At 35.9% G+C, this 13,896-nt stretch overlaps 1 protein-coding gene across 10 annotated transcripts in view; it reads right to left on the bottom strand.

The window, feature by feature from the left end:
- Nucleotides 1-13,896, bottom strand: part of ASPH (aspartate beta-hydroxylase) — a 110,477-nt gene that overhangs the window by 42,600 nt on the left and 53,981 nt on the right. For all 10 annotated transcript variants that reach the window (XM_082045643.1, XM_082045642.1, XM_082045640.1 and 7 more), the window contains one exon: nucleotides 7,428-7,469. In XM_082045643.1, coding sequence (XP_081901769.1) covers nucleotides 7,428-7,469 — 42 coding nt within the window. The remainder of the gene's footprint in view (nucleotides 1-7,427; nucleotides 7,470-13,896) is intronic.

Raw genomic sequence — 13,896 nt, 5'->3', positions numbered from 1 at the left:
CTCACAGAAAGTTTCAGAGCTGTGAAGGAATAGCATCAGAGGAAGTCCTGCTCAGGTGTAAACGTCTAGTGCAGAATATGCCACCTGATTTGAGACAAGTGGAGATAACAGCAGCAAAAAGGGACTCGGCAGGGAATGGATAATGAAATTTAGTGGCCAAATGTTTCTTCACTGATTATTAGCCACCATGTGCATCATGGTGAACTAATGGGTGAACTAATGTTTTGTAGCCATTAATACTACATGCTCTTGCAGACAAAAAGCCAAACTAAGTTTGCAATAAAAGCTTTTTTTTTTTTTTTTTTTTTTGTTTCGTTTAAACACTGGGAAGAATTGAAGAAATCAGTGCAAAGTACATCTTGCAAGGCTACTGAATATCTTCCTTGAAGCCTTTCGAAGTCAGTTTACAGAAAGGCATTTATAAAATGAGTTTTCCCAATGCAAAATTTGATCTCGGTACAACTTTAGAAAAGCTGTAAGTGATAGAAAACAGTGCCTTGTGTTTAAAAGTAATCTCAATTACTGGTACTATTTTTAGCTTTTTCTGTAAAAAACAAAAGGCGGATAAAACTAATAAAAATTACTTCTGAAAATCTTCATCTGAAGCAGATCTATCTTTTTCTAAGTAACTGTCCAGACAAACAGCATCATGCAAATAATTTTGCAACTTCTGTGTTGATTTTATTCACAGAATTATAATACAAGTATAATTTCTTGATACTTTACCACTTGTAAGGCAAAAAGCTGCCTAAAGAAATAATAATCGAGGAATTAAACTTTTCTAGAATTTCTAGACTAATGTCCTCAAATGATGAAACACCTGTATGGTCCTCTGTAACTGAGCAGAACACGAGGCTTGAAATTGGTGTAAAAGGCCAAGTAAGCCAATTATGTTAATGTGGTAAGTGCATCCAAACCGATTACATGAAATAACAATTAAAAAAAACATATTAAAAAAAAGTTCTGACTAATGTATGGCAAAAAAACCCCATTACATCTGACCACAAGTCCAAAGCAACAGAGAACAAATTGGTGGAAATATCTCAGAAATGATTGGTAATAATACTTCTGTAATGAAGTAAATGAATCTTCTCTAGCCTCCACAGAAGAAGAAAAATGAACAAAAAAGTCAGCTCTCCATTTTACATTTTAATCTGAAATACAAAACAATCAGCCATGCTAAGGAAAACCTCATTCTCCCACAAGAGCGAACACTGCTGACCTGACTGATTAGACATCAGCCTGATACCTCAAAACAGTTACTACTTCCTTAGCCAGAAGTGTACAAAAATATTGAATACTATCATAATCTTTCATGATTAATATGGGTTTTTTTAAATCCTGAAGATACACCATACACTTGGCATTTTAACAGATAGCAAATTACTTTTAAGTGGTTCTCTGATATTGTCTACAGCGGGTATGTCAAACTGATTTTCTCTGGGGCCACACCAGCCTCCCGGTTGCCTTCAAAGGGCCAGATGAAATTTTGGGAATGGATAAATGTAACTACTCCTTCATTTATCCAGTCCTAAAATTACATTTGGCTCTTTTGAAGGCAACTGGGAGGCTGATGTGGCCCCCAGTGAAAATGAGTTTGACACCCCTGGTCTACACTCTAAAGGTTTCTATTAGTTGTGTTCTGAAAAGATCATTTAAAGTATGAGGTACCTTCAGCACAACACACTGCATTAATTGTTCTGTCCTTGCTAAGATACTCTGATCTCTGATCAGAGGACACATGTAGTTTTGTTCTTGAGCAAAGTAAGTGGCAGATAATACCATGCTTATTAAAAATCCCAGAACAATTAGTGTTAGTTTCCAAAAAACAGGAGGCACTTTCATACACATAACACAAATTGTGTCCCAATCCTGTGCCCTGTAAAAAGTTGGGAGTAGACCATTCTACAATTCTGTGATTTCATTCTGACGTGATAGATGTGAGGAAGAAGGACACCACAAACAGTGAGCTTGTCAGCTTATGTGCAACTGTGGCCAGGAAGAAACCTCAGCTGAGACTGGCTCAGGAAGTTTTTCACCCGTTCTTGCCACTCTTTTCTCCTCTTCCCCCATCTTTTGCTCTCAGTATTAACTATTTCCTTTCCTAGGCCCTCTGCTCCCCCTCTTACGTCCAGAGCCTGGGAGCAATGTTGGAGCGGGAGAGCAGGTCTACCCACGGCACTGGAGCTGGCACCTCAGACCTCTCCTGTGCACCAATAGTGATGACTGACCTCCTGCTTGGTCTGACTGGGAGGCCTGGGAGGAAGGGTGCCTTCCACATAGGCTAAAGTGTCTTGCTTTAATGTTTGGAAACTAATGCTGTAGGATTCATAGTCAACGGAGAGGAACAGTAGCCTCCTCTGTGACTATGAGAGTCACAGACACCAGGAAAAGGTTCTTCACCCAGAGGGTGGTGGACACTGGAACAGGCTCCCCAGGGAGGTGTCACAGCCCCAAGCCTGACAGTGTTCAAGAAGAGACTGGACAACCCCCTCAGACACATGGTGTGAACTGTGGGGTTGTCATATGCAGGGACAGGAGTTGGACTTGATGATCCCTGTGGGTCCCTTCTAACTCGGGACATTCTATCATTCTGTGATTCTCTATCTTGCATGTACTGCTACTGGCATGCAAAACAGAAAGCAGTGAGGACTCTGCCTTTTAGTTAATTGCTTCCTAAGGCATAAGGATGCAAGATAAACGATGGTCTTCACAGCTGCCTTGAGAACACACAGTCCCGTGTTTTTGAACAGAAAACTACACTGGAACAATCCAGCTGCACTGACTGTGTGTTGTGCTTTCTCTTAGCAGAGAAACTTTATTTAAGTTTTAAATAAAAGCTATAACTATATAACTGTAGAGCTTATAACTATATAATGACGTCTCCTTATTTGTCTCCCTTGTTGACAGAAATAGACAAGTGGGTGGTGCCACCTCTAAATCAAATCGGAAATAAAAACCTCCTCATGTGATGCAGTCTCACAGTTACTCCTCCTCCCACTTCTCCATCTTAAACTGTCAGGATCTAAGGAAGCAATTTCCAGGGAGCCATAGGCTTTGTCTTCTAAACACCCTTCTAAGCCCTGCTGTGATACAAATTCAGTAATAATGTCTTTGGCAACTTGTGGATGGGTGCCTTGAAAGACAGTAATAAGTAGATACCAATGATCAAGGTCTGTAGAAGTTTTCCAATGAATTTTGTGACCTTCTGTTTTACTAATTCCAGCCTGTCCCCTCCCCTCACTGCAGCCTTCCCAGCTCCATTTCCCAAGTTTCAGTTATGGTCTGAAAAACATCCCTACACATTAGCAGACCAACTGCTTTTACCCAGAATTCAAAATTTGCTCAAATAATTCTCCTTCCTCTTCATACTAGCCCCATATCATTACCCAAATTAGTTTTTGAAATTGTGCTGCCTCTCAGTGGGCACCTGAATGGGAATTTGATGATGATTAAAACCTCCTGTCATCGTCCTGTTGCTTGGGAAGCTCATTAGGTGAGATACAGATAGCGTTAAGTGATCCACTTGTTTTATGGGCTTCTATAAATGATAACTTAGAAGGTTTAAAAACAAGTACCTGCATCTAGACAATTTAAAGCCAGTAGCACTAAAATAATTAAAAGATCTTTCCAAACTGTACTGGTAGAACTGACAAAACCTCTATAATCAACTTATCTGAGGAAGCAATCAGATAATAAAAAACTGAGGCATTTTAGGGACTAATAAAGCTGTGGAATCTAATGACTGTAATAAATCTTTAGCTGCAGTAATTCCTGAACAATTTCCCTTGCAGTAAAAAAGTATTCTACAGGGTTTTCTGTCTGAAATTACTATTGGCTGGTTAGATGCTGATCATAAGAAATAATTGCACAATGATAATTTTATTTTTGTCATGTTATTTCCATCATTTACCTCTTCCTCTCATCATGAACACTTTTGGCTTCATTCAAAGGCAAGAACCAAGCAACCCTTTGACAAGACCAAAAATAAATGTCTTCATTGAGTTTCTGTACAAAAATACACACTGATATTCTAACGCCCGACACATTTCACTCTGCATGGTGTTATGCAGCAGTTTTAGACTTCGAGAACTACACTTCTATGAAGTACGACATTCATCATTCTGCCCACAGCTCATATTTGATGCAGGCTACAATTAAATATAGAAGTAAATCAATAAGTAGTATTTATATCATTAAAAGTTGAGCTTGCAAGGGTGGAACTTGAGGTGAGCTAAGCATGGAAGCTCTTTCTACAGTGGAACTCTGGTCAAGGTTCTCAATGGAATTTAGCTGACACCTCATATACAGCAAAAAACTACATTTAGCTTCCATAGGTTATACAGGTTAGATCTCTTCTAGTACCACAGTGGAATCCTACATATCTTGCTCACCAGTAAATACCAAGAGTAAACTGAGGCAAATGTTGACCCTGGTATCAGAGTGACACTTGCAGGGCCACTAGTGGAATGACATTGTCCTAAGCCTGGCTTACGAATACCTCTGGCCCTGATGCAACAGAACTGAGTGCTCCAACCAAATGGCATTCATTTTCACTTTCATGTTTTACTAGTTTTGAAAAGTAAAAAATATTATCGTAATTACCCATGCTGATGTTCACTGTGTGTAAGCAAAATGTTCATTACAGCAAATTAATTGTTCCAGTTTTTATATCCATTCTTCACCAATATAAATGAATATTCAATATGTGCTAATATAAGCTAAAGTAGAAAAATGAAGCTCCTTACTTAAATTTAAATTTTGTTAGCCTATGTGATCAAAAACAAGTAAAACCACCTCATACAGAAAGACATCCTATGGATGTGGTGTGTATGACCTGGATTGTACTAATTGTGAAAAACTTTGAAGAATTATTTCTCAGATGTTACCTGAAACATCCATCCTATTTAAATTACTTAAGTATAAAGTCTGATCACATTCTTACACAGAAGACAAAAAAATCCTTCTCAATTAAATATAAGAAAGAAAACTTGAAGTAACAGTACATTCCCAACTAGATTAATTTAGTTTTTGTTTCTTTAGAGAGTTTCCAGAGTAGTTTCTGTTAATACAGAAGAGGTTTTGGTGAAACTTTTAATAAACTTAACTAAATATTACTAAAAACTGAAATCTACAGAATTTGAGACATTTTCCTAACAAAGTACTATGAAGACTGCAGCAGCGAAAAATGTTAATGTTGTAAGATCTACTCGAAACTGTAAACAGTTTCCGCACAGAGGCTTTTTGGAGCTTTTAGGTCCAAATGTCTGAAAAACAGAGACTTGCACATACATCTCTGTGCACTGTCAGAATCATAAGCAATCCCTAAATCCAAGGCAAACACGGCTATTCAAACTCCCAGCTCCTTAGATTTCTGAGTTTTCTACATATACCAGACAGTTCTAGTACAGTATTTTTAAAAATACATCACACATCAATTTATTGCTGCATCTTATCAGGGTAATTTAAAATAAACCAATTCAATAGTACTATAAGTCACTTTCTATGCCTTCAATATCTATAGCTGGACACTTTTATTGAAAGTGAAAACTTGAACAGTTCCAATGATGAAAACAAACAGTTCAACAAAATGCAACTTGTATGAAAACCACACAAGCAGTTTAGCTATAAACAAGTTTCATAAAAAATGCAGGGTTTTTTTCCATATAGGATGCAATATTTTATCAATTTAACCTGAAAGACAAATCTCACCCTTTTTTCCAATTTATAGAAGTCCTGTAATCTGCACTAGCAGGACGCAGCAGAAGCATTTGTTTAACTGCTCAGTGATTAAAAAGGAATAAAAAACGCACAGCACTTTGGGTGCAGAAGGAAATTGGCTCCACCATTTTCAAGTCCTAAACTTGTCTTAACAGTTCTGGTAAATAAAGTTGCACAATAGTAAATTTTTGTTTTCTTAAACAAGCTAGTATTTTTTACCTATGAATGTTTTTTATCCATACTGGATGTTCAAACAGGTCACTCAATGGTAGATTTTTTCTACTGTTAAGTATGTAAGCCCAGTACAGTAAGGTATTTCCTGCCAAATCTATCCTTTTTATAAATAGCAATATGGATATAATTGCCTTGCTTTCCAAGGAAACTGGCCAACGATATATTTACTTTTTTAAATGTAATGCTTACATTTGATATATTGAATACTCAAATAAAATATTTTAAAAGTTTGCCTGTCGTAGAAACTTATAGTTAAAATACAAATATAAAAAAAAATAAACCTTATCAAATGATCATTAAATTAGCATTGCTAAGTACTCAATTAGAAAATAATAGCCACACAGAGAAATGGGAACAAAGAACGAAAAAGGAGCAGAAGTCGCCAGCAGAGTCACTGAAACCCTTTTCCTCCATCTGGAAGTTGTGATGGAGCTACCTCGGGCAGGCGCTATTCTGCAGGTCATACCCAAGTGAGAACAATGCAGGCCCAGGTATGGAGGGTTTTGTGTACTGACCACTGGAGTGATGTGTCTGGGGCAGGTACAAACCGGGATCCCAGTGAAGGCGGCTGGGCAACCTTCATCCAGTGACAGGGAATGCACGGGGCCAGCACCAGTGTTAGCTCTGTGGAGACCTTATTGTAGCCTTTTTGTACTTAAAAGGAGCCTATGAGAAAGATGGGGACAGACTTTTTAGCAGGGCCTTTTGTGATAGGACAAAGGCTAATGGTTTTAAACTAAAATAGGGGAGATTCAGGCTACAAATGAGAAGAAATTTTTTACAATGAGGGTGGTGAAACACTGGCCCAGGTTACCCAGAGAGGTGGTAGATGCCCCATCCCTGGAGACATTCAAGGCCAGGCTGGACGGGGCTCTGAGCAACCTGATCTAGTTGAAGATGTCCCTGCTCATTGCAGAGGGGTTGGTCTAGATGACCTTTGAAGGCCCTTTTTGACCCAAACTACGCTATGATTCTACCCAAACTAAGCCAGACAGAAATCCTTACTGGGTAAACACTGTAGCTGACAAAGACTGATTTTAGTGACACCTCCTCCCCAAGCTCACCGCAGCAGGCCATGCCCAGACCCCTATTGGGGCAGTGCTGAACCCAGCTTTTGGGGCTGGGCAGGCCAGGGTGCTTCTTGACCACAGACACTGGAGGAGTTGGGTGAAGCCATGACCTCCAGAGTCCTGCACTCAGAGTACAACACCGAGCATTCTGCTCCTGAGACAGCAGAAGTTTTTAACAGCAATCTGTGACCACAAAAGAGGGGAATATAGTTATCAACTTTGGGAACGCCTGTGTGTTTACTTACAAAAGCAGATGCACTCTAGATGCTTATTCAATTGTGGTTTATCTATATAGGATGTGCAGGAGCTAAAATTCAATACTAATTAATCCAATTTAAATCAGTCCTCCCAGAAAGCAGACTTTTGAATTTCAGAAGAACAGAATATTACTTTCAGACTTACCTTTTTCTGCTTTGTCTTCTTCAATTTCTTTTTCACCTTTCCCTAAAATATTAAAAATATAATTTCAATGAAAGAAACTTGTTCAAAATATATGATTAGAAAGAGATACAATAAAATTAGAGCTTATACTCAAAACGTAATTGGGCCAACAGGACTTTTTTGTTTCATTTTTTAAAAGGAACTGTAGATTGGTGTCTGAACTGTAGTTACATAAAAGGTTCTCTCTGTAGTTGCTTCTAATATTACATAATTGGTTCACAAAACATGTAATAAGCTTTCCCCTTTAGATATTTGGTAGGTTTTAGCGATCTACTTATGATGCAAGCTATTTTGCAAGAAAAACAAATGTTCACTAATTTAAAACTCTTGGGAACACTAGCTTAACATACGTGGTTGATTAAAGTGTAAAAAAACTGAAAATCAGTTGAGATTTGTCTCATTTTCAGAAGCGACTTGAGCACTTGGAAGCTTTTGTCTTACTTCAACTTTTTAAATAATTTAACTCAGCTGTTTTGTAAATATCTAAAATGTACAGGTAAATGTTAAAGGAGCACAAAAGAGCCTGTAGCAAAATTCAGATGACACACTGTACCAAAATAATGTATATCATGAAGGTGGTAAATACACAAATAGGCTTGTCTTCTCCCCCTTTTCTCCTGTCTAAACACTTTTTGATCCTGCCCTACTCTATAATATTTAAAGCATCTTGCCTCTCAATTTTAAATCATCTCTGTTTCCAGTTTCATCCCAATAAGTTTCCAATATTTCCTCCCAATAAAATTAATAAAGAATACTTAAGAGGTCAGTTGGCTTCTTAGTGACAGTTATTTTTCTCTCTAACATAAGCTCTTTAACTTTGATGTATTCTTTTTAATATATATATATATAAGATTTTATTTAATTTCTAAGTCAGAGACATCTTGTCAGAATACTCAGTGTTCACCATTTTTTAAACTGACTGCTCTAAAGCGTTATATTATCAATAAAATAAACCATGCAACAATACTGAAAAACATTTATTTTTTTCATGGAGAAACTGGGTTATGCACACACATCAAGTCAAACTATTTCACATTCTAATTTCACCCTTTACTACAAGCTGACTACTGCTATTATTCTACTGAAAGTGCAGGCAGTACAACTCAATTTTTTCTATTCAACACAAGACAGAATGAGTATTAACTCTATTACTGATATGGTAAATTAAATAAATATGGTCACATTTAAAGTACTTCACCTCTCCATTTACATCATAAAATCCAGACTGTCAATTAAACTGAAAGAAATTACAAAAAAGATCTATAGAGAATCAGTTATGTACTACTGCATAACTTGGAGAAGGAGTATTATTACCATAACAGTATATTAATGAAAGCATTGTTCAGTATGTGCTAGAATACTGGCCTTTTATTTTTTTTGCGCCTACCGCACACTAAACAAAATGGTTATGTCCATCTGTATGTCACCAGAAATACTGTATTTTAAAAAAAAAGCAACAATGCAGCTCCAGATGAGACACAGAATAGTTATATACTCATATTACTTATATTTTTACCAGCTCAAAGCACATGAAGAGTTCATTACAGAATAGTAAACCATGGTACAGCACGCTACCAAGCCACCCATTTTCCCTGTATCTTTTCTTTTACCAGCAACACTGATCTACCTGACCTCTTATCTCTAATCCCCTCAGGTCACTCAGTGACCCTATTCCACCCATCTTGGACACTCATGTTATTTCCACAACTTCTTTTCCATCACAGGAAGAACAAGGTACAAGTTCATGATTCCAAAGCTTGCTCCTGTCTCCCTCTTCTTGTCCAGGCTTCACACTCCTTTATGGCTCATGCAACATACAACCTACAGTTCCCTATAGCTGTTTGTGTACTAGGATCAACTCTCCAAGTTCTCTCTCAGACATTTTTCAACCTGTATTCTGCTAAATTAGCTGCCAGTGATTTCACCAAAGCCCCTCTAATGATCTTTAGATACTCCAGCTTCTCCTTCTAAGCTGCCACTTTTGAAATTCATCACAACTTGAGCTTGGTAGCTCCAAAGACCTTGTTCCTCTCAGCTCTCACCATAATCAACTCAGAATTTGCTTCAGCATCATATTCAGCACATATCACTTCATTCCCTCCACACTGATCCCCCACCTTTTTTTGGTGCAAATAGTTGTAATTATGCTATTTGTGAAAAGATTTAAAAGCATGCTGTCTCAAAGACAGGGATATGATAGTAAATCTTGAGACTATTTTATCATCACCTTAAACCAATCATAGCTCAAACGGAAACATTTTCTTAGCTCTTCAAATTACTCGCCTCCTTTACTCAATTTCTCTGTTTCCAGCAAAACAAATATAGATGAAAATCACAGACAAAACTGTTTTAACCAGTCTCCACAGGCTAGGACTGATATTGCTGCATAACACGCACCAGGTATTCTCAAGAAGGTTTCTACTAGAAATAATACTTATCTTTCATATTACAATCTGTCTAAATATTTGTGAGTTCTTGTGACAATGACCTGAGTCACGACTAAAATGTCATTCATACCTTGTAGATTTTACATCAGTCCCAATCAATAATATAAATTTACAATACAATTTGTTATTTATGTAATTTTTGAAACATGTAAAATTACAAAATAATGTTCAGTAAAAACGTGACAATTTTCAGTGTCTTTTCAATACCAAACCTTATCCATTTTCTTTACTTCTTAGAAAGAACAGTTCATGATTATGATATCTTTTCAATTACTGAGCATGTGAAAAAGTAACTTAAAATGGTACTAAATTTTCAATACTGAAAGAAACCTTTAGTATTCGACTCTTTTTGCTTTATTGGTATTTCTTCCTGTGGTTTCCAGAAATGCAACTGATTACAAGATTTCATAGATTCACTAAGATATAGGAAGAAACAATGTAGCAATGTAAAACCAGAAAGAAATATGTAATCTTTTGAATTTTTTTTAAACTGTTTATTTATTCATCAGTATTTCATCATAAAAATATGGAGGTGTTTGAAACTGAAAAGGTCAAAGAAGATTTTTTTTTCAAACAGAGAACCGCACAGACAAAATACCCTTACTAAACTTCTTATTTAAACTATGGACCATAACCTAGAATATTTCTCTACAAAAGGTAGATATTGTACTTTCTTCACAAATTCACCTTTGTTAAAAGAGTGATATCTCATCCATTTTAAATTACAAATCAAAATTACATATCATGGGCAAAATTCAGGCCAAATTGGTTGCAGAATACCAAATACTCCAAAAGAAGCAGCATAATATAGTTATGGAAGACACAGGTTGCAGAGTAATGCCCATTTCCTTCACATAATGCCACCCAGAACTAAAAATTACTTCCATTTGCTATATTTCTAGCTCTTTGTAAATAATATTTTCAAATATATTTTATACATTCAAAATTATTACTTTGAAAAATAACAATATTAATTAGTGGCAGAGGCAAATAGTTATTCTCATATTTAATATATACCACATTTTGGAAAAAATAATGACACTAGAAAGACAAAGTTATTCTTCTGTGTTTTATTGCAGTCAAACATTAAAACAGATTAAATATACATTTTTTTTTAATAGTCCTCTTGACCTTGCTCAGCTTGGCATATTTTTGTAAACATGAAGCACGTCAAATCACATAACCAGTTACAAAACACTTAAAATTTGATCACAGCATAATATACTCTCACAGTCCCATAATTCTACAAATAGTCTGCCACTGTTATATAAAAAGTCCTCCATTCACCATTCTAAAGTTATTCCTAAGCCTCCTCACAAAATATGGCTTTTTAAAAATTATTGCTCTGGAATTCACAATCACAGGTAATTTTACTAGAATACCCCATCCCAAAGCACATCACAGTCTAAGAGAATTATTGCTTTCCTGAAAAGTCTAAAGAAAACACTTTGGGACATCTATTTTGTTGATCAGATGTAACACTCACTGATGTAAAGTCTTACTGAAAACACAAACAAAAAAATGCAAGCACTTATGATGCCCCTTTCACTATAAACATGAACAACTAAAAACCTGACTTCAAAAGAGTGTTACAGAAATTTTAAATCTCCCTGTCAGTCAAAAGGCAACCACTGTTAGGGTTACCAAATTGATTTTTCTTCTTAAAAACGTATCTTATTTTATTTCTTCTAAGCTCCCATACCAGGCTTGGCAATTTCCTAAAATTACAGCAATTATTCCTGAGCCAAGAAGGAACACATGCAAAACAGCAAAGAATAAATTCCGTATTCTTGATTGTGGAACAGCAGCACAGAACAGGTAAAAAGTACACCTGTTATATTAAAATTCTAAATCATTCAAAGTCTAAACTCAGACGTACCATTTACAAGAGCATTTATGATTGTAGGTCTTACATTCTGATACCGTATTTTTCCTAAGGTTGAATTTCCAAAGTGTTTAAAAAAAATTTGCAAGTCATGTATTTATGCAAATTTGACTTTTAAAATCATTCACTGAATATAAAACTTACTAAATCCAGCTTTGAGATTATTACAATGGTAGGTAAACTAGAAGAATTTTACTCAACTCAATTCCAGCAACTCAGTTTTGTTACAATCTATACTAACGCCCTGCCAGGCTATTATGTACTTTCTAGACTTTTTTGCTTTAAAAACCAAATGCGCATAAATAAAAAGTTCTAATTCACACATAAAGGGTTTCTGAAAAAAAGTGATTTAGTAATCTGCCCTTTTACTAGTATGAATTAAACGTATACATTTTGTATCTTTGTTAGACTATTTTAAAAATCACCTGAAATTCATGTAGTGTAACTGTTGACATAACATCAGTGCAAAGACCTATAAGTCAAACTTCACAGCAGAGTGTGCACCTGATTAGTGTTTTCAATAAAACGCAGTTAGGCTGTATGCTATATCCGCAGTTATAAAACATTTAGAAATCCATTATATTATATGTCTTGTTTGACCAAACTGCTCTGTACATACTGTATGAATCCACAACAAAAGATATATATTAAAATCTGAAAAAATGTACTTGCTGCTACATTATAAATAGAATATTAACAATTGCTTGAACAGCACATATGAAACGCAGCTTGAAGTTGCAACTCTGCCACAAACACAGAAGAAAAATAATGAATTCACTAAACTTGACCCAAAAAAAAAAAAATCAGACAGGAATGTAAATTAAACATCCAAGTGTTAAAAAAGCTTACTAAAATGACAGTTGGCTACAACCCAGTTACAATATCTTAGTGTTCGCTCCCCAAACCCTGAACTGCTTGGTAATTACATCATAAGATTTATTACAACCATCTGCTCCCCTTTTGTAGCGTATGGTTAGGGCTGGTCCTCCTGATGTAGGGACTTTTCTTTTGAAGCTTTAAGTATCTGAAAAAATAAGGGGAAATCTATATTAAAGGACCAACCAAAACACAACTTACCCTAAAACAAAACAAAAAATCTTAAATGCTAAAAAATGCAACTTTGTTTCAGACTAGTTAATTTTGCAAAGCTAGCACTTCTAGGAGCTATCATAACGAATATACACAAAGTTGCTGTATAAGGTGGGAAATGTCAACTTTTAAATATTTATCTAAGCAGTAACTTTTTTCTCAGCATATGGCACTTCATTTTCTTTGTAAAGGAAATCTAGGCCATGGCACAAATACATTAATTATTTTTTTTTTTTAGAGTCAAGGGCACATACAATTGGAAAATAGGAGTCAGGGAACGAGGAAGGGTCTAAGTTGTAAAGTGGAAACTTCTCTACACATAAGGGATTTCAGCAGTTGGTAAAATAAATGCAAGGTTATAAAAATGTCAAGGATACAAGATTAAAAGGGGAGGTGGGAGCAACAACCCTTAAATATTTTAAATCTGAACATTACAAGAGGGATCAAAATTCAAATACAGAGAGTAAAGGCATCCCAAAAAAACTCTAATATGTCTCCCTTAAAATAGGTCTCCAACAAGTACTACTCAATCACAACCGCTGCAATTTACGTGCCACTGTAAAACGGGATTAGCCAAAAATCCTAAATTATTAATATTTCAAGGTGGCCTACCACACCACTCAAGTGCACTAGTTTACAAAAACAGAGACTATAACTAATGAAAATAGCTTACTGCTGGAAAGCAATATTGATATAATTTTACATGTAAACTTAAACTGGAAAACAGTACATACAGATACCTAAAGATGCAGTGGTCTAGTAATTTTTTTGTGTGTGATATGTCCTGAAGTCAGCAAAAAACTCTTGACTTGCACTCCAACACATTCAGATCCCACACCTGATCTCTTCGCTGGCAACATCAGAATGTTCCTCACAGTTAAATTCATCCTCTCAACTATCTCCTGTTTTCTTTCCAAAACAAATAAGTTCCTGTGTTTCAAATCAAACAGCTGCTCCTAACCTGATACAAACTGGAGTCACCATACTTCAAATGAAGTTGTATGAATTT

Source organism: Streptopelia decaocto (genome assembly GCF_964273445.1).
Source record: "Streptopelia decaocto genome assembly, chromosome: 2".
Taxonomy (NCBI): domain Eukaryota; kingdom Metazoa; phylum Chordata; class Aves; order Columbiformes; family Columbidae; genus Streptopelia; species Streptopelia decaocto.
The sequence above is the reverse complement of the archived record's forward strand: the minus strand, read 5'-3'. Positions and strand labels throughout refer to the sequence as shown.